This window comes from Erpetoichthys calabaricus, chromosome 1, assembly GCF_900747795.2.
Source record: "Erpetoichthys calabaricus chromosome 1, fErpCal1.3, whole genome shotgun sequence".
Taxonomy (NCBI): Eukaryota; Metazoa; Chordata; class Cladistia; order Polypteriformes; family Polypteridae; genus Erpetoichthys; species Erpetoichthys calabaricus.
Window position 1 is genome coordinate 27676866 of NC_041394.2, and position 22502 is coordinate 27699367.

Sequence of the window (22502 nt, forward strand, 5' to 3'; positions counted from 1 at the left end):
TTCTTCATCTGTAGGCTTTCCTATATTTTTCTTTCACTCCTATGACCAATGAGATAATGGGCTATTTAAAATGTTTTTTGGTATATATGGTACATATGGTGGTGCAGTGGTAAACATTGTTAAATATGAGCTTCAGATACCTTGCAGTAAGAAGAATGTGGAATCAAGTCTCGGGTCCTCCCTGCGTGGAGTTTGCAAAGCATTTTGAGTAGTGAGAAAAGTTCTATACAAATGTAATGAATGATGATGATGATGATTATTATTATTGTAGCTGCATTCATCCAAACTTACCAAAGTTTTGCAGCTTTCGGTTTACTTCATAGGATGATTCAGGCAGCAGTGTGACACGTGTTCAAATAATTCCACAGACCAAATATCTTTCTTTTAAAAGTTTTAGTAAAAAATTCAAAGCAAAACAGTTTACACAAAAAATCGAGAAAAAATTGATATTAAAGAAAGGAAAAGTTCTTGCTTAAGAAAAGTTCTCATATATCTTGTTTCAGTTCTCTAAGTTTGGTCATACAGTCGTATTAAACACATAAGCACGGTCAGAAAACTGTATGCCATATCCTCCTATTCTATTTGCAAACATATCTAACAGACCGTGCTAGCAGTAAGTCTTTTTCCTACCTGGCTTAGTTCACACTCTGCTCTACAGATATAGCTAAAAAAGTTTTAGCTCATGTTACTTACAAGGGGTAAAGGCTATACCATATTCTAGGCAGCTATAGGAAACTGATATTCTATAGAAATGAAGCAAATATATGAATTTAACATCAAACATTAACTTTCTAAGATTGGCTCTTACAATTATTAATATTATTATTATTATTATTGATTTGATTTCTTGGATACTTATAGTTATTGCGGATGTGGATATTTTCTCCATGTCCGCATGGCTTTTCTCTCTAAGTTAATCTACAGCCTTGTCCTAGTATATGTGACGATGTTCTGTAGTTGAGATGTAATTTTTCCAGTAATGGTTTTTGCTGTGAATCCAACATTAAGGAGCAAGCATCATCTCACCTTTGGATCACATAAAGGATCAATAAAGTATAAAAAGAGCATTAAAAAATAAAGTTTTCCATCTAGCTTAATTTATGATGTAAAGTCATTGATTCAGAATTTTGCATTTCAAACAATGTATTATTTTACACAGTGTAAAAAAGCAAATAAGGATTACAATCCATTATGTGTTCATTGAATATTTCACTTTTCTAAATGTTTTCTTGTATCAAAGAACATTTTTCTGATTGACTAGAGTGGAATTGGTTGCCTAATTTTTTCACAATGTGTTCATTTTAATTTATTGTGACTGTACTTTGCAGTTAATTAGAGATTTGCACAGACCTTTAGGTGGACAGGAACTCAAATGGGGAGAGAAGGCACTTTCCATGGGTACCATTTGTTACATTTGTTATGGTATCCTGAACACAAATCAATGCATGCTTCTATTGTTGTGTTTTTTAATTATACATAAGTTTGGATTTAACTTCAGAGGATTTATAATATACACAGCTTCAGGAAAAAATGGTTGCCCATAAATGCTGATTAATAGAATAAAAATAATACATCCTGTATATCTGCGGTGGGCTGGCGCCCTGCCCGGGGTTTGTTTCCTGCCTTGCACCCTGTGTTGGCTGGGATTGGCTCCTGCTGACCCCCATGACCCTGTAGTTAGGATATAGTGGGTTGGATAATGGATGGATGGATGGACATTCTCTATATTGAGCATATACTTTATTTTCTTCTGACACATGCACATCTTAACAAGAGGACAGAGCAAATAAAATAATTACTGCTTCATTACAGGTAATAGCAAATTTAATCTGCCTGACTTTAAAGCTAGAATTCATGAAATCAAAGATTTTTTCCCCAAAAAAGTATCTATTGTAGAGCACTATGGAATGATCATCTGGTCCCATTTATTTTATGAAAATCACCTTTCTCCCTTGTAAATTAGACATTCAGTGAGGTTAATTGTAAGTTTTATAATCCAGTACTTTTATCTGTTATACACATATGCAAGAGAGAGAAAGTGAAAGGAAAATGAGCTAAGATTTTCTTCTATAAAATATTAAAAAATCATAATTAATTTGTCCTTGTTACACAATAAATCTGAACCTGGCCTGAGTTCAAAGTTGCATTTGAAAAACTGACCCAAAACTGATATTTTGTCTTCCCCATCAGGCTTGAATAACAGATCCTTAAATCTACCTAGATAAGCAGCCATGCATAAAATAGCATGGTGAGCTTCTTGCTTTGAAAATTTAGAATAGGTGAATAAAAGTTAGAACATTACAAAAAATTAGACAAGAACAGGCCGTTCAGGTCAACAAAGCTCACCAGTCCTTCATACTTAATGCCTCCAAAATAAGATTGTCTAGTTTTGAATATCACCAAATTCTGATGAGGTCCCTCACTCCATAACCCTCTGCTCTCTTGTGTTTTCTGAATTTCTGTACCCATCCACACACTACACACATTCCCATTTTTTTTTTTTTAATTTTATGTCCAATCTCTTATATAGAACCTTATCAAATGCTTTTTGAAAGTCTACTGTGATCATATCGTTTTGTTACTTCCAGTGGCGGACCGTGCATTTCACACCTAGGCCTTCAGTGGTGCTCCGTCTGAATCAACCCGCCCCTCAAAAACTAATTTATGGTTATAAAAACAATCTTAATATGCAGAAATACAGTATAAAGAGCCGTTGCATTGCAGATAGATAACTCCTATAGCCACAATAAATGCCTTTATTGAATAGACAAACCAGGGGTGAACAAGTTCCTTTCTATTGCAGCTACAGCCCGCGACACACATAAAAAACATCAATAATAACTCATAAACTTGCAATATTATTTAGGAAAATCGCAACATTTTACTCACCAAAAATTCGGATTATTTGTAAACAAAATCCATCCTCCTCTCTTTCCTCAAAAACAGTTCAATTACTCTGATTATCCGTGCGCTTCAGTTCCATCACGAAGTCCCTTTCTATCACCATCAAAGCTAATGCTGAAAGTCGAACCTGCCCTGTCGTATTTCTGGCATAAGTTTTAAATCGCTTTAGGGCTGAAAATGTCCGCTCGACAGAAGCAGTGGACACGGGAATGCTCACCGCCAAACATACCAATGTGTACAGCTGCCCCATGATGCTCTCATTCAGATTTTTATATTACACCATCCTATCCAATCAACGGGTCTGAATACGGTGACGTTGCCGTACGCCTGCTAGAGGGCCCTAGTGAAACCAACTCAAAATCTGGTTGGTTGAAGCAACGGTTTAATCGACATTTATTTTGTGTTAGAGGGCCTGCAGAACGGATTGTGAAGGCCTCCTGGCAGACTTCTTTGACTTTGACCCTGCCTGGCAACAAATGATGACTGAAATGTGATTGGTTAAATGCTTTAATACGAAAATTCATGTCTGGAAGCAGGTGCAGCACAACCATCGGAAAAGCTATCAAAGGAAGCGGACAGACTATTTGGAATTATTTAATAAGTATTCTTGGACAAAATATAATTAACATCAGTTTGTGATTCAGATATTTTTTTATGCCAGCAGAGAAGGCCTTACAGGCCCTGACGGCCCGCCACTGGTTACTTCCTCATTCTGTATAATTCCAGCATGTCAGTAAAACACAACCTCCCTCTTCTGAGCCCATGCTGAATGTTCGGTAAAGCCCCTGTTTTTGCCATGTGCTGTTCTGTCTTTTCCTTTATAAATCCTCACATTAATTTACCTGTAATACAAGTTAAGCTTATTGGCCTATAGTTATTTGGATCTGCATAATCACCTTTTTTATATTTTCCATATTCCAGTCCTTTCGAATTTCACAATGTAGAGTGACTTCCTTAAAATATATGTCAACGGTTTATATACAGTATGTACTCACTAACTTCCTTATGCACCTGAGGACAAATATTATCTGGTCCTGGTGATTTGTTTTATTTCAGTCTATTTAATCAAAGCAGTACTTCTCCCTCTACAGTTTCCAAATCACTCAGTACCTCCTTAGTAGTCCCTTTTATCCACTTTCTCACATGTGAAGACCACAGAAAAATGCAAGTTTAGAGCATCTGCTATTTCAATATCTGTATGTTTTAACTCCCCTTTACAATTCCTCATGCACTTCACCTCCTCCATGACTGTTCTTTTACTACTAAAATACTCAATGAATCTGCTTGGGTCATCTTTCACTTTGTCCGCAGCATTCCTCTAAAACTGCCCTTTAGCTTTCCTAATATTCTTCTTAATAGTTGTCGTCATGCTCTCATACACCGTGTAGTCAGTATTAAAGTTGTTAGTCTAATATGCCTTATACAGCTGTTTTATCTTTGCAGCTTCTTTTTCAACTCCTTATTAAGATAGATAGATAGATAGATAGATAGATAGATAGATAGATAGATAGATAGATAGATAGATAGATAGATAGATAGATAGATAGATAGATAGATAGATAGATAGATAGATAGATAGATAGATAGATAGATAGATAGATAGATAGATAGATAGATAGATAGATAGATAGATAGATACGTTATTAATCCCAATGGGAAATTCACAACTAACAAACTAACCCACTGTGGAGTTTTGTTTTTAAGTCTTTCTTACAGGTGTATTACTTTTGCATAGTCCTCATGAAATCTTGTCACTCTGGCTTAACACAGTTTCCACGGGTATAGTGGCCTACATTTGAACTCAGAAGAGTGACTCCAAGAGGCATAAATGTTAACCATTGCACCACCATGTTGCCCTGCAACACTGCAGTTGCTTCAGAAAAGTAGATGGTAGCATGAGTTTTCTTTGGGTGTTTCTATTTTTATAAGGTGGCATACATATCATCCCATTTAGAATTCTGTGATGAGGATATTTATGTTAAAAAATATGTGTAGGAGACTAGGTAAGAGTGGCATGTAGTAAGAGGTTATGGACTAGCTACATTTCCTTTAGGATCATATTTCTAAATGTTCATCGAGTACTTCATATGCTAACATCATCTTAAGTGGTTCAGCAATGCAGTATAACACAAAGTAAATGAAGTTGTGGAATTAACAAATTATTGTTGTAGTTACTTTTAGATAATAGAATCCCTGCCAGTCAAGAACATTGTTGGTTCTGCAAATATGCAGTAATTCTTGATTCATCCTTGTAAAATATTTTGAAAGGAGTTCACATCCACTTTCATCGATTTAACTATAAGGATGGTTTTATGGGCCCAATCCACCCTTCAAAACAGCTTTTTTGATTTCAGAGAGCAGCCAGGATCTACATTCTTGTAAAAATATTACATCATGACAAGAGCAAAAATGAAAGTGGTATTACTGTAATGAAAATATGATATACTGTGCACATAGCAAAGGAATGACATAATAAATATTTCTTGCTAAAATTACTTGCTATCTATTGCCAGAATGCTCATTAACTAAACTTTTAAACCAGATCTCATACTAAGAATGAGAAAATTTATTTTAGCACTGAATACCTACATGGCCAGGCAAGCAAAACTAAACAGGAATCAATCACCTGTCATAAAAGTGTCTTTATATATTTTGAGATTGCATATTGAATATATCTCCTTTGTAGTCACAGCTTACTATATGTTTATGCTGCTGTGGAGGCAACAAATGAGGGATATCCTAGTCTTATGTTGATTTAGAGAGAGTATGCAGTATATACATATATTGATGGCTACTCTATGATTTGTCTTCTGCTTCACATCATAGGATTCCAGTCAGATTGGGCTACTGAAGGAACTCTTGGATCTCCAAAAAGACATGGTTGTTATGCTACTATCACTACTTGAAGGTAAAACTCTGCTAGCAACGTCCTCTAATAAACAGTGTTCATAGATAATGCTATTACAATGACACTGCACGTTCAACTTGATGATTTTTGGGGCTTTATGGATTTAAATAGATCCACTACATTAGGAGTATGATTTTTTACATAAACAGAAATAGGGTGAATACTAAACCAGTGTTTGCTTTTATTGCATTATTTTTTGAACTTCATAGCCTAAGGACTGTGTACACAAGTTAGTGTTTATCAGTTTCCATAAAGATTCTCATTTAAACAAAAGACAAGTGCAAACATTATATAGCGCTTTGAGTATTGAGAAAAGCGCTATATAAATGTAATGAATTATTATTATTATTATTATGACAAGAAATACTAGCAACACCTTTGCACAAATCACCACAAAATAGTTATTAACAATAAAAAATAAGTTATTAATATTGTGAATAAAGTAATCTGTAATGTGCTACAATTAATTGATTACACACAATTTAATTTCCACACTTTCCCAAGCAGTGCTGACATAATAAAGAAACTGCTTATGAAGATTTGAAGGGAACTTTTTTTTAAAGAATGAAGACAACTGAAGTGTTTAGTTGGCCATGCAGCAGGTTTGTTGTAACAATATTACTAGATCTACGAAATGTCTGCCAACATAATAATTTCCTGATATCAGAATAGGCAACAGGCACTCACATTGACTATGTTAGAGTGACACAATCTTCTCACGGAATCTAAAATGGCTGCTGAATGAATGCCAGTACTGTACCACACTTAGAGGACATGGTAACAACTCATGTTTTGACCCTGCAGCACTGGCCTGGTTAAGAAAAATAGAATCAAAATAAAAATGGGTAAACTACTGAAAAGATTAAAACAACTCATTTCATGGAGAGGACTAGCAAATAAGACGGGCAAACAGTGGCAATGGAAGGATAGGAAGAAAAAACAAAATTTATGGTAGTTAACATCAGATTACCTTTTGCTTCCACTGTTCCAATATCTGTGGTAGATGATTTTACTCTTTATCCATCTAAGGTCAAACATATAGCCATGACATGCCATATTTCAAATTTTTCTCCACTTTCCTATCATAGAAAGAAGCATCATGTTTATAAAAATTAATATCATACCTATTTGTTATACTTCAAGTTGCAGTGCAACTTATTTCAATTCTTACAAGCTTCAACAAGTACATCACTTAACTTTGGCACAAACTTTTCCCTTACTGTAGATTGTTACAATCATATGGCATTGGACTTGCCATCTTTAGTAGAAATCTGGATAATTGTGGGACAATAAATAAAGTAACAAACTACTAAGCAGATTTCCCTTAAGTTAAAGCATCTCAGTTTCATTATATCACAAGAACTGTTTGTGTGGAGACAGAGGAAGTGATGCTGGTGCAATAATAATAACAAGGCAAAAAGGATTTAAAACTGTTCTGCTATCCATTGTAATAGGCACTGTTCGATCACTCTCAAATAAGATGGATGGACTGTGTGCTCTTACAGAGAGTCATGGCACATATAGGTACAGTGGCATTTTTTACTGTGGTGTTATTTGTTCCATCCATAATGGTAGCAATTTGTCGAAATATAGTACTACCTATGTCTGGATGTATGATTTTCTGTCTAAGGCACTTGGCAAATAATTTCAACAACTGAAAAAGCATCTGTAACTGCCTGTTCATACTAAGTAAGAAAAACTGCTGTTTTCTTATGGACCCAAAGGCGCAAACGTGTAACCCTAAGGAAGTGGACACCTGGTTGTAGCAGACAAGAGTTAATACATGGAAAAGCTAAATGATTTTTGCAAAGGCTAAAGTAAACCTCGGTCTTTGTAGAGATAGAAAGAATAAGACCAGTGGAAACATGATGTAAGAATTTTTTTTTTAATCTGTCTTGGTTTTTTAGAATTTCTATGTTCAATCATAAATGACATAGAACAGTGGTTCCCAAACTTGATCCTGGGGACCCACTGTGGCTGCATGTTTTTGTTCCAACCATATTCAAAATCAGTGATAATAATCGACAACAACTGAACTCATTTAATTAGCTGGTCTTTTTTACTCTTCTCTTATTCTGCATTCAGAAAAACACAACAGTGTGTTTTTTCACATTTAGAAATATTTCTATTTTTTTCTAAAGCTATAAATGCTTAACTCGCTTTTGTTGTTTTCCTATTATTTTTCCTATTTCCTGTGTAGTTTGCTCCCTTCATTTAACTCAAATAGTGACAATTAACAGCCAGCGCAGCAGACACCCGGGATGATGAAAGCAGCAATGACTTCAGTGTCAGACTCCCTAATTAGTAAATAATCAATTAAATAACCAGGGGCCTCGTGTATAACGCCGTGCGTAGAGCTCACACTATAACATGGCGTAAGCACAAAAGTGGGAATGTGCGTATGCACAGAAAAATCCAGATGCAGGAATCTGTGTGTACACAAACTTCCACGTTCTTCCGCTACATAAATCCCGATCAGCGTGAAAAGTAACGCACGTGCACGTGCCTGCTGTCCTACCCCGACTCCTCCCAGAATTATGCCTCTTTCAATATGCAAATCAACATAAATAGCCCTTAAGCTCAGCCATCTGTGAAAAGACAATGGCAAAAGCACGGGGGAAAATATAAGAATTTCAGCGAATACCAAGTGGAGGCAAGGAAAAATGTACTACTTGTTGGTTTAAACAGTGGTATAATCAACAAAAGGAAGTTGATCGAGTGACAGAGTGTCGGATTCTCGAAAGCTCAAGTTCACAAAGTCGCACAGTGTCCGAAATAAAAAAGAAGCTGTCAGATATCAAAGTCGCCGTGAAAAGCCGAGTCGTAGCCCACCGTTTGAATGTCATAGGAAAGCTTATTAGGATACAGAGAAAAAAAATAGGCACACAGTGGGAAAAAAACACGAAATGTCAACTTTAATCTCGAAATTTCCACTTTAATCATGTAGTTTATTTTGTCATTAAAGCAGAACATCATAAACTTCATCTTAAAATCGTTTATTTTACTAGTTTCTCAAATCCCATCGTAACTAAAGTAGCACGTTAAATGCTTTGTTCTGTGTTTGATCTTCTATGTACTCTATGTGTGTGAATCACTACGTGCTTCCATTCTTTCTCTTTCTCCGACAGGACACAGAATTCATTACATTTGTGATATTACAGTTCTCTGAATAATTAAAATACTGAGATGTATACGTGATATCTTTTTCATGATGATAGGAATGAAAGCATGTTATTAAACATGGGAACACGGTGGCACAGTGATTGTTCATATCTAACGCAAGAGGCTTGCTATGAGGGGCTCATAGCTTGCTGCGCCATGTGCGACCTTCGATGAAATAATTTATTACAGAAGTACTGTCTCTTTCAAACGTACTAACCTCCAATTCCTGTCCTTACTTTTCTTTCTCCAAATACCCAAGTGCCACACAATCAGCACTGTAAAAGACGTTAAGCCATCTGTAAGCTTAGAAAGCCGATTCTTCAAAACGTTTAAGGAACATTGAAATATCTTCGTAGTACATGTTTAATTATTTTATCCATCTATCCTTCCAGTGTCGCGTCAGCACCAGTAAGAATACAACGCAAGGCAGGAGCAATCCGTGAACTAGCTTGCGCTGCGGCACCGTTTCCTCACATGTTTAATTATTAACAATACAGATTATTTAAATGAAGTTAAAGTTTTATCTGTATACTATAATCAACATATTTTACTGCATTTCATCGTAAAAATGATATCATAATCATGCGCGCTTTATAAAGTGCCGCAGGTTGTGCAATTGTATAACTGTAGTGCAAGTTTACAGTGGGATAATTGTACTTATAAGTACAAACAGTTCTACAAGGAGCACTTGATTGAGTGCATTTATAGTTCTTGGGATAAAACTGTTTCTGAACCGTGAGTTCCATACAGAAAAGGCTTTGAACCATTTTGCTGTGGCTGAGGCAGCGTGCTTGATACTGTATAGCGATAATTCTCTTTCCAATCAGCTGCTGCTGTGATTCCCCACTCAGATACAGTGATATAAATATTCCGAGTGGTGCAGTGAGAGTAATATGGAAAAAGATGATCTGCTGTGACAACCCTTAACGGGAGCAGCTGAAAGAAGAAGAAATCGCAGTGAGAGTAACAACACTAAAACAGTTATGGTATTTGGAATACTACTGTATGGCTATTCCCTGGACCATTATATTGCTACAGGTTAATTACAATCAGATGCATTACACTAATAAACAATATGCAGTTTTTCAGTGTATTTATAATGCCGCGTCAGGAATGTGGGTCTAAGAAAGAAAGGGTAACCACAGGAACAGTAGCACTGCTTTGACACTGGGTGCCGCCAGTCTGCAAAACTGAGCGGAGAAATTGCGTACACCAAGGTATGAGGTACCGTGGAAATGTGCGTGGCTTTACGCCAAGTTTAGGTTTTATACATCGCGATTTGAGCGTGGAAATGTTCATACCCAACATTTCTGTGCATATGCACCGTTTATACATAAGGCCCTAGAAAACCTGGAAAAGCAGAATGAAAATTAGGTTGAAAATACTGTTAACGACTTAAAAAAACCCTACATATTCCCCATATTTTTTTATTACATTTTAATAAAAATCTACCAAACTTAGTTTGTAATTTCTACATTGACTCCAAAACACAGAAACTGGGAAATAATGACTCACTTAATTAGGCTAAGAGTCTAATGAAAAATGGAAGTTGGTTGAAACAAAAACCTGCAGTCACAGTGGGTCCCCAGGATCGAGTTTGGGAAGCACTGAGCTAGAACAAGGAGGTCTGCCTTCTGAATTCAGTTCAACCTTTACAGACTTAAAAGTATATGCACAAAATTCATATTTGAGTGGCACAATGGGTTATTTTCATGGCTCATTAACGGTCTGAGTGATACTCATAATGTCTACATAGTCTTATATTTCTCAGGGCATTCTTCTAATTTACCCTCACTAGCCTTTAGTTGTCTACTTAAAGACAGTTTTTTATTTATTGGCTCTTCCACTGGTGTTTCTTCCATCTTTCCCAGTTCCACAGAGCACACGCTATTTGTAATTACATTTGATTGCTATCATGCGTTTTAGGATTTGATTGTTAACTGTGATAAAACTGTCAGACTGACTCAGATTTAACACTACAGCAACTACTTGAGTAGCGCTTTTCCTACTAAAGAAAGATGAGTCATGTACTAGCAGAACCAGTAAATAAAAAAAGAAGAAGCATATGTGTGGATGAAATACTTACTGTATTTTGTTTTCATCAAAGAGGAAGGCAAGAATTTTGTACAAAAATAATTAGTCCTACTAAAAGTTAAATTTCATGCACATAATCCCTTGAAGTCATAAAATATTTGTGTATTACAGTAACAAACTTTGAATGTAGTTTTTTTTTTCTTTCAGTTTCCCTACCTAATTCAATAATGTTATTTCTCTTCAAAAAAATGATTTTTACTTTTTTCATTTGATTTTTCTTTTATCAGGAAATGTTGTAAATGGTACCATTGCTCGACAGATGGTTGATATGCTGGTAGAGTCCTCAAGCAATGTAGAAATGATTTTAAAGTTTTTTGATATGTTCCTGAAGCTGAAAGACATTGTAGCCTCTGATGCCTTCAAGGACTATGTGACAGATCCTCGAGGACTTATCTCTAAAAAAGACTTCCAGAAAGCCATGGACAGTCAGAAGCAATACTCTCCCGGTGAGATCCAGTTTCTACTATCCTGCTCAGAAGCAGATGAGAATGAAATGATCAATTATGAGGAGTTTGCTAATCGATTTCAAGAGCCGGCCAAAGATATTGGCTTTAACATTGCTGTACTGCTTACAAACTTGTCAGAACATGTGCCTCATGATACACGCTTAAAAAACTTTTTGGAGCAGGCAGATTGTGTCCTCAACTATTTCCGTCCATTTCTGGGACGCATTGAAATCATGGGAGCCAGCAAACGAATAGAACGCATCTACTTTGAAATCAGTGAGGCTAATCGCACACAGTGGGAGATGCCTCAGGTCAAAGAATCCAAAAGACAGTTCATATTTGATGTTGTAAATGAGGGTGGAGAGTCAGAGAAGATGGAGCTTTTTGTCAACTTTTGTGAGGACACAATTTTTGAGATGCAGATTGCCTCACAGATCTCAGAGATTGAAGAGGAGGAAAAGGATGAAGATGATGAAGAGGAAAGTGGAGGTGAAAGTGGAAGTGGAGGAGGAGAAGGAGAATCTGATGAGAATGCCATTCCTGAATCCAGTTCAGCTTTTGCAGACTTCATTAATAGCATTTTTGACTTCCTTGGCATGTTCACTTTCCGGAACCTGAGAAGACAATACCGTAGAATTAAAAAAATGACTTTGAAGGATATGGTGATTGGATTGGCCACTTTCTTCTGGACTTTGATAATGGGTGTCCTCCACTTCATCTACAGCATTTGTAAAGGTTTCTTCTTACTTATTTGGCATACTCTATTTGGGGGTGGACTAGTAGAGGGAGCCAAAAATATGACAGTGACAGAAATCTTGGCCAGCATGCCTGATCCAACTCAAGATGAAGTGCACGGTGACCTTCCTCCTGATGATGGTAACTTAGAAGAACAGGAGGCTGGTGGGGCTATAGACCTATTAGATTCTGGTAAAGGTGATGAAGCAGCTGAGGAATCTCAAGATATGTTTGGAACAGAAAGGAAAGAAGGAGGAAGAATATGTGCCATGGATGCTCCTGGAGGTTTGGGAGATATTGGTGAGCCCACCAATGTTGAGCCACCAACACCTGAGGGTTCTCCTTTCACCTTAAGAAAATTTGTGAGTGAACATGTTTAAATATTGCAATTATTTTTAAAGAAATTTGATCTACTTCTAATGGAGTATTCATTAGCACTGTCATTTTTTTAGCAATCTGGAGAGGAAGAACAGCAGCCACCACCAGTAATAGAAGAGCCCCCACCACAGCCTGAAAAAACAGAGTAAGTAGATAACATAACCCTATAACTTTAAACTATTCCTTGTTTTAGTAGATGCTAATATTTAGGTATGTGTTAATCTGTATCATAGGAACTCTCTATTATGTAACTTCTTTGATTTCATCCCCTTTCTATGGTGTGCGAACCAAAGCCCACAAAAAAATGTCATGGCAACAAATGTGTAGACAAATTTAATTTAGCGGTTTAATTTTACAGAAATGATAAAGATTCCCCTGCACCTTAAAATAAGTTTGTTGCCTTCTGATAACTTACCCGTAGCTTTTTAGGGGCTTATGAATATGATCCCTCTAGCATCCAAATTAAAGTATGTCCAGCTTAATCACTTCCAATAACAGATAATATCAGCATACTGTATACAGTAGATGGGTGTTGTAGTCACACATTTTCAGTGATGGATTGTGCATAAAATGCTAGTTACTGTTTTATTTGCATGGTTTGGGGTTTTCTCTCCATTTGTATATTGTATGTGTCTTCATGTTACTTGCTTTGTTTTGCCACACTTTCTTTATTTCTGCATCATTGCAAGCACAAACACAAACATGGCATCACTCATAAAATCGAAGCACACAAAATGGTGATGCCCATTAGAAAAAAACATAAAATGGTATATAAATGAGGTCACTAAATTACAAAATGTTTAAAACAGAGATAATTCATAAATAAAATTTAAAAATCTGGTTAAATTAAATGAAATTCTTAACTGAATATAAGTGTTGATGATCACACTGAGTTGTATAGATTGAGATATACTGTACAATAACAGTGCATGAACAACTGTCTTTCAAATTGCAAATTGAAGCTTTATAGTCTACAAAGAATATATCTTCACTTTGTCTATAAAATTCTCATATGAAATGGTGACTTTTGACTTTCCCAAGATTTCTTCTTCTTCTTTCGGCTGCTCCCGTTAGGGGTTGCCACAGTGGATCATCTTCTTCCATATCTTTCTGTCCTCTGCATCTTGCTTTGTTATACCCATCACCTGCATGTACTCTCTCACCACATCCATAAACCTTCTCTTAGGTCTTCCTCTTCTCCTCTTCCCTGGCAGCTCTATCCTTAGCATCCTTCTCCCAATATACCCATCATCTCTCCTCTGCACATGTCCAAACCAACGCAATCTCACCTCTCTGACTTTGTCTCCCAACTGTCCAACTTTAGCTGACCCTCTAATGTCCTCATTTCTAATCCTGTCCATCCTTGTCACACTCAATACAAATCTTAACATCTTTACCTCTGCTGCCTCCAGCTTTGTCTCCTGTTTTCTGGTCAGTGCCAAGATTTCTGTTTTTTTGTCCCCAGGATTTCTGTTGTTTAAATCTGTTACTGTCATTACTGCCTGACAAAATTCATCTGGAAAACTTGCCTTAAACATTTGTGTCCCTCCTTCTCTCCATGGTTTCTTACTGTCTCATATTGTCCACTATCATGATTATTGTGACACTACAAACAAGGAGATAACAAACCATGCTTATATGTCATCTTGGGCAGATCCATTAGCTAATACATATATCGCCTGACAGGCTGGCTTGATTATTCTAAGTATAACTTCATGTCTACCTTCATTTTCACCTTTACCACTCTTGTTTATTTGGCAGTCTCATCAGCCATGACCACAATTCCCTACATTTTCTCTCACACATGTCGTCTTTTTTTTTTAAGTGCCGAGAATGGAGAGAAAGTAGATTTACAAGAAGAGCCACAGACAGAAGAGGAAGAACCACCTAAGAAAGAACGAAAGAAGTCAAAGAGAGAAAAAAAGCAGTCAGAAAAGGATGGTGGATTTGAGTTTTGGAATGAGTTGGAGATTCAGAGAAATAAATTCTTGGTGAGTCAACTAAAGAGTTTAAATCTTGTTTTCATTTCACAGGAAAATCCTTCATTTTGGTGTTCTTTCATCTTTAGTACAAAATATTATTTTAAATGTTAATGTTAATGCCTATAGTATCATTCACAGATCAAGTTCTAAGCGTATATATATATATCTTAGATAAGGTAACTGAATGACTGGGACCAGTCAGGGCCCAGTGTTTCATTGAAACACTAATTTAAAAGGGAGTACTACCCTATAGTGTAGAGGTTCAGACATTGGATTCTTGTTCAAGTCAAGCTATGCATTTTAATTGTTTACCTTTTTTAACTTTATTTTTACAAACATTTTTAGCAAAATTTTATGTTCAAAATCATATACCAACAGAAGCTATACATTTAGAGGAGATGAAATTCTATTTGGAGAAAATCTTTAAAAGCATGTGAAGTAGTGTCTCTGCTAATGCCTTTGCCATGAAGTTCCATACCTTCATAGGGACTTTGTGATCTATTGTCAGCTACCCTTCTAAAGCATGTGTTGCCTATTTGTGTCATGCAAGTCAGATTTTCAACTGTGGAGTTACATGAAGCAAATGAATAGAGGATTTGCTGTTTAACATCCCCAGCATGCTGTATCCTATCAAAGATTTCAACTGTTTAGTGCTGCCACATTACAGCTACAGAGACCTGTGGTTTATTCTCAGCCTACTGACTATTTCAATGAACACTTTAATCTTTAATTTTAACTTTCCGATGATGGGAGTGTTACCTTATTTTGTAGCTCTAAACTAGTGCAGCATGAGTGAGTCTGCACTATTGTCTGTAGGTATCTGTTCCCACCTTGTGCCTTATGATACTGGTGATATGTTCTGTCTTCCCTGAACTCTAAAATGGTATAGAAAATACATGCACATTTGTAGTCTGAGGTCCAGGGCTCCCAAGGTATCTGGGCACCCCCTGGCGGTGACCACTGGCCCCTACAGGGTTGAGCTTCCCAGCTCTGTACCCGTGGTCCCCAAAGCAATCAGGGTGGTCGCTTGCAGCCTTTGTGTGATGCTGTGATTCAGAGTACAAAAACGATATTCAAAATTGGGCTTCAATTACTCAAGTAAAAAGTACTTCAAACAATCATCTCTCCTTTAATAAGTAAAGTAAAGGCCACACATTAATTTTAGATTCTACCTACTCATGTAGAACAGACATCCCTATTACACAGTTTAAAGTACATAAAATTGCACACCAAAGCACTTACTGGCATTTACAGTTTTGTCTTTCCACAGTAACTGACCATGCTATCTTAGTACAAATACACTGTACTGTATTCCAAATTCAATGCATGCTATCCATTTAATAGAGGTTTGGGGTTCTATGACAGTCTCAATATATTTTTCCTTAGACTGATGTCCACAAAGAAAATCATTTGAGGCTATCACATTTACAATTTGTTGTTTCAGCCTCCACATAGCTGCTCCTTATCTATTATGGTTGTAGGTATGTATCCCTTGTGGAACGAGCCCTGGACACAGACAGGCAGACATGTTGTAAATCACCACCACACGTTTATTTACAGTTAATATTTACAGTCAATAAGTGCACACACAAACCACAGACTCCCCCAAAGTCCAGGCCAACACCACACTATGCCTCTTCTTCAGGCCGCCTCCTTGTCTCTTCTCCAGACCTCGTCTCTCGACCTCCCGACTCCAGCCCTGAATGAAGGGAGGCGGCCCCTTTATATTTCTCCCAGATGTGCTCCAGGTGTGGTCCGGCAGTCTTCCACCGACACGCCCCAGTGTGGTGGAAGTGCCGGCTGCATCCCCAGAAGCATTCCGGGTGTCCCTGCTTTTCTTTCCCCCAGCACTTCCGGGTGTGGCGGAAGTGCTGAGGTCCAGGGCTCCCAAGGTATCTGGGCACCCCCTGGCGGTGACCACTGGCCCCTACAGGGTTGAGCTTCCCAGCTCTGTACCCGTGGTCCCCAAAGCAACCAGGGTGGTCGCCCCCTCGTGGTCTGGAGGAGGCGCAAGCCCTCCTCCGGTCCTCTTGGGCGTCCCGGCTGGGTACCACCCCAGCCGCGTGCCACACCCTCTTAGTTGTGGAAATGAGTTTTCTGTCCCTTTTTTGCACCCTCTTTTTGTCTTGGTGTAAAATTCTGTTAATCAAGTGAATTAAAAGTAAAAATAAAAATGGACAGTGAGAGATCATACAAACCATTTTCAGATAAAAATAGAATGGTAAAGCATATTTTCTCAGTCTTTTAATAATGTAAACAACACGTCACTGTGCAAAATTGTTATTGTGACTTTGTAAGAAACAGTGACAAACTTCCATCAGTTTTTAGAGGAAACAATGAGCTGGACCTGCTGTTTTGAAGATACCTTTAAGTGTAAAGTTTTGGCAGCTTTGACCACAATGTAATTCCTCTTACTCTCATCTACAAACCTGTTATTAGATGGCAATCTGTTACTGTTACGGGCCCCACTGGTGGGCCACAGCAACAAAAATGACGAAAGTAGCAAATCCTGAAGTGTACGCGAACTTCGCCTCCACCAGAGGATGAGCTACGTCAACCAGGCCTGGAACTGAACTCCACTGGCCCTCAATGGTGACGCAATCCAGGTCTTTGGCCCTGTGAAACGGGTAAAGTGGATCAGCAATGAGAGCACACTGCTTTCAGTTTGTTGTACAAGTTGCGTCTCTTTATTCACATTCAATAAAGTCATTATAACCCTGCATATATATTTGACTATTTTACATTCACATTCTCAGGTGTGTTCCCAATACCTCTTTATTCCAACAAGAGTCTCAATAAAGAAGATAACATACACATGTACATACAGTAAGCAATCCCTAGCCACTAGGGTAATATAGAAAAAGATTACAGAAATACTGTACTTAAATCAAGCTATGTGCTGTGTTAAACTACATGCAGAGGCACAACTAATCTCTTCATTATATAACACTTTTTTTAAATAACTTTTCTAAAGGTATGAAACATCAGCATTAAGCATTAATCAGAAGTCTTCATTGCTACTCTTATCATATTTCAAACACTTTCATAACTACCTGTTTCATATTTATACATGTATAACAACATAATAATCATTCATCACAACATTTCAGCCATTCTATAACTTATTTACACCTAATACAGTTCACAAAATATACATTTAACAAGAGTACCGAGTGTTTAGGAGCCGAGCAACTATTTAAAAAAAACACACTCTTGTCTGGCTAATGATCCACAGCACCGCCGTCTATCTACAGCACAGCGGCAGTCTTTTCAAACAAGCAGCCTGCCGCCTGCATTTAGTGAATTTTAACTTCGCGCCTCTGTATCAATACATATCAGCATACTACTACTGTCATGTTCTGAGTATACTTGACTCTCAGTTAAAAGGTAAAATACTCCAATTTATTGTACACTAACCTGTGGAATAGGTAAAGTGGAGCAGCAATGAGAGCACACCACTTTCAGTTTGCTGTCTAAGTTGCATCTGAGGGTTAGGCTGAAGTTCGTCCCTTTACTGCAACCCTGACGGAACCACTTCAGTGTGAAACACGTTCCTACCAATTACTGCTCATGCCACAGTCTGTTTTCATGGTCAAATCCACAATAGGGACTCTTTGTTTACCAAATAGTATTCACTTTTGGTGATTTATTACATTAATAAGAAAAACTATTGTGGCCACTCTTTTTTTTTTTTTTGAGTGTGCCACATTACCACTAGAATAGTGAGGAAGTGAAGCCTGGAGGTTGAAATGGCTTTGAAAGACTGCTTCAAAATAACAGAGTGGGAAATATGTGAGTCAATTGGGGACAATTTTGAGGGACTCTGTCACAACATCATAGACAATGTTAATTTTTGTGTTGACACTGTGGTGCCCTCAAAGACAGTGTGTTGCTTTCCAAACAACAAGCCATGGATTACTAATTAGCTATCTGAACTAGAAGCAGCAAGTATTCAAACCCAGTGACAAAGAGGATCTGAACGATGCACGGTGAGTGCTTAACATAAAGACAAGTGAAGGAAAAGAAGCTTACAAAGCTAAAACAGAAAGTAGATTCACTCAGAATAAGAAAATACATCTGGAGTAGACTTGACAATTACTGGTCTTAAGCAATCCAGGAGCTAAAAGGGGATATGGAAAAAGCCAACGCCCTGAATCAATTTTTTCATAGATTTTTCATCCGACTGTCACCTTCTTCCAATCACCAGTCCCCCACAACATCCCTACTACATTAAAAACTTTACCTGGAATGGCCAGTGATGAGTCCACCTCTGAACATCAGTGTATACTGTGAGAAAACTACTCAGAGGAAAAGTCATAGGACCAGATGGAGTCAGTCTTTGAGATCTTAGGGCCTGTGCTGAGAAACTTTCTGATATCCTCTGTCATTTGTTCCTTCTGTCAATAAGGCTTCAAAAAGTGCAGTTGCTGTGGAAAACATCCTGCATTGCTCCATGCAATTTTTTACATTGTAGTTTGCTGTGCGAGTAACATTACTTGAGGAGAGGCCGACCAGATCAACAAGCTAATTCAAAAAGCAGGCTCAGTTTTGGGATTCACTCTCAACTCCCTGGAGGTAGTAGTGGATAAGAGAATGAAAACAAAAATGATAGCCAGCTGACACTGAGTACTTTTAGTCATCAAATTATTCAGCAGTGTGTGAAGAAATGTTACTGGGGTTCGTTTGTAATGACAGCAGTATGCCTGCATATGACACATTGCAACTGTAACTGCCAAGTCAGAAGGTTTTTTCTTTTTAGTCATTTTGTTGTGTGTGTTTATATATATTTCCCCTTAGGGACAAATAAAGTTCCACCTGTCTCTGATTTTGTGCATTATGTAAGGAACCACGCAATCCAAAGAAAACGTAAATACAAATTAACTGATTTATTAAACATGACAAACTCAAGAGAATTCAAACAATAATAGAAAAATAATCCACAAGGGTAAAGACCAAGAAATATGAAAAGTAACTTCAAGTAAATAAGCAAGTAAGCACAAAAATCTTTCAAAACTTAGTAGGCTCTGATACTCTAAAAAGAACATGGGTTCGCATCCCAGGGCCTCCCTGCATGGAGTTTTCAAAGCACTTTGAGAAGTGAGAAAAGCGCCATATAAATGTGGAGTTGCTGTTATTATTATTAAGGCCACAATACTTAAATGGGCAATATACCTTCTAAGAAGACACAACAAAACCAAGATAAAGTTTTGGGGATGCATCCTGTATACTTAAGAAAAGGCAAAACAAGCATTTCAGAATAGTCTTAACAGACTGATTCCACAACAGAACTGAATGAAGTGGGATGCTAAGGGGACTTTATAATGGGTTGACAGGAAAAGGTGTGTTTCAACTGCTATAACCAGAAGTGAGATCAGGCGGATTTTCCTTCTGAGAGTCTGTAGAAGAAAGAGAGAAGGTGTTAGTTCACATTGCCACCCCCTGATTTAGTGTCAGTACATTTATTTAAACCAATTGACTGCTTCTCACGTGCACGTCTGTGACAACCTAAACATTCAAAATAGCACAATGCCTAAATACTAATAAAACCCAAAGAGACCACAAACGTAATGGGAGCCAAAAACACAAAGGAATACTCAATGCCTCAGATCTTAGCCTGTAGCCAGTGCAGCCTTTAAACAGAGGGTCTGATTGTAGCCCTGTTAGCTGTGCAGGTACACTGTTGGGAGGCCCCAACGCCAAGGCTCAACATAAAAAGGAAAGGGAGATAACAAACTCAATTAAAATAAATTAAAGACAGGAAAACCATTACAAATAATTAACAACAATGCTCAATAAGAAACAATTACAAATTTAAAGAAAATAAAAATATACATTCCTTCCTTGTGCCCTATGTTTGTTGGGATAAGCTCCAGCTTCCCCATGACTCTGCTGAGGATAAAGCAGGTTAGGAAGATGGATGGATAGATGGATGGATGGACTAGACAATTTTCAAAAATGAACAAAGTAAACAGATTACAAAGAACAAAACTCAAGGCAGGAAGTGAGCCTCAGCAAAATCATAACAAAGACAGGAGTTCCATTTTAGAAGAATGTGGGTTTTACTGTTTAACTTAATTTCATTTTTATGATAGTTTCTTTAACATTAACTGTTAATTATCTTTCTCTCTCTCTCTCTCGTGCTAGAACTACCTATCCAGGAACTTCTACAATCTTCGTTTTCTGGCTTTGTTTGTGGCCTTTGCAATCAATTTCATTCTCCTCTTCTACAAGGTATTGTACTATGGCATTTTGGTTGAACTCTACTGTTATAATACACAGAGTGATTAGATTCTCCTAAAACCAATATGAGATAGTGTGATAGGGGTAAAGTTTTTGTTCCTTGGTTGGGTGGCTTGTGGGAGCAAAGTGGTGACTGATTGTGTGGCTCATAATGATTTTATATGTAATTAACATTTTTCATATTTTTATGTTATCTGTTATAATGTATGTATAAGGTATTAGATTACACACCCATGTCTTTCAGATTTTGTTCTCTTCTTGTAAACCCTGCTCTCAAATACGAAAAGTCCACAGAATTAGAGAGTGATGTCCTCTACAGCCATTCAGATCATATAAGCTACTTTATTAGGTGCATATCAAATCAACATTGACAACAATGCAAATTAATAATCACAAACTACAAACTTTTATATCAAAACTATACATCAATGCCACTGCCTCATGACTGAGAGCTGGCATTTAGGGTTAATGAAATATTAGTACAAAAATGTTAAATGTGAACCTTAAGAATTACATACACACTAGCCAACCCGCGGTGTAGTATACGCCGCATAATTATGTATTGATGGGTGAACACTTCCTGAAAGACACAGTTGTCCAAATGGGGTGGGTTTGAGGATTCGACTGTAGGTGAATGAAAAGATGGAACTCTGGAGAGGGCAACATACAATTGTCCGTGACTGACAATTGGAGGACCGCCATCGCACGCTCATTCAGCGATTCACATCCGCGACAAACAAACTGTTTTACACACTGCATACAGCGATTCACATCCACGACAAACATGATTTTTCTTAGATGGTCCTGTCACGTCTACCCTCGCACTCAAAGCATACACACTGCCTGGTCATGTGCCTGCTCACAAGAGCATCTGACAGAGACCCGCCCACCAACTCTAAGACTATGGGATACCCCTCGCAAACTGTTTTACACGCTGCATACAGTGATTCACATCCGCGACAAACAAACTGTTTTACACGCCGCATACAGCGATTCACATCTGCAAAAAACATGCCTCTTCTTAGATGGTCCTGCCACATCCACCCTCATTCTCGAAGCATACACACTGCCTGGTCATGTGCCCGCTTGCAAGAGCAACTGACAGAGACCCGCCCACCAACTCTAAGACCATGGGATACCCCTTGCAAACTATTTTACACGCTGCATACAGCGATTCACATCCGTGACAAACATGCCTCTTCTTAGATGGTCCTGCCGCGTCCACCCTCGTTCTCGAAGCATACACACTGCCTGGTCATGTGCCCGCTCACAAGAGCAACTCACGGAGACCCGCCCACCAACTCTAAGACCATGGCGTGTAAAACAGTTTGCGATGGTGGATGTGGTCATGCGTCGTAACTGAAAAGAATAATGAAAAGTCAATGTGGCTCAGAGGTGCATGTGGAGTGTAGCAGAGATGAACGCGAATGACGCCCTGTTTTGTGAGTTGCTGCGTCCGAGATGGTGGGCGTGGCTCTGTGAGTTGTCGTCGTATCCAATGGTCTTAGAGTTGGTGGGCGTGCTCCGTCCTGCGTGTTTCATGGGTGTCTTTCTTGCGCTGGCGGCTGCTTAGTGAATTATATATATAGATCCTATGTCATGTTTAATTATTACCTTTAAACATTGTGAGAATATTTTCATTGCAAAAGTTTC

The 22502-nt window shown here is 37.8% G+C and overlaps 1 protein-coding gene and 1 long non-coding RNA gene across 12 annotated transcripts in view; one reads left to right on the forward strand and one right to left on the reverse strand.

The window, feature by feature from the left end:
• The window catches only part of LOC114647909 (ryanodine receptor 1-like), a 387179-nt gene that overhangs the window by 328251 nt on the left and 36426 nt on the right, over positions 1 to 22502 (forward strand). For all 10 annotated transcript variants that reach the window (XM_051932424.1, XM_051932426.1, XM_051932430.1 and 7 more), the window contains 5 exons: positions 5731 to 5812; positions 11296 to 12611; positions 12702 to 12772; positions 14453 to 14618; positions 20754 to 20840. In XM_051932424.1, coding sequence (XP_051788384.1) covers positions 5731 to 5812; positions 11296 to 12611; positions 12702 to 12772; positions 14453 to 14618; positions 20754 to 20840 — 1722 coding nt within the window. The remainder of the gene's footprint in view (positions 1 to 5730; positions 5813 to 11295; positions 12612 to 12701; positions 12773 to 14452; positions 14619 to 20753; positions 20841 to 22502) is intronic.
• LOC127529348 (uncharacterized) lies at positions 16159 to 18299 on the reverse strand. Of its 2 annotated transcripts, XR_007935966.1 has the most exons (3): positions 18027 to 18299; positions 17039 to 17225; positions 16159 to 16748 (listed from the first exon to the last, which is right to left on the reverse strand). It is a non-coding gene; the product is annotated as an uncharacterized LOC127529348 (long non-coding RNA). The 2 variants fall into 2 exon arrangements; XR_007935964.1 differs by lacking the exon at positions 16159 to 16748 and having other exon boundaries at positions 16837 to 17225.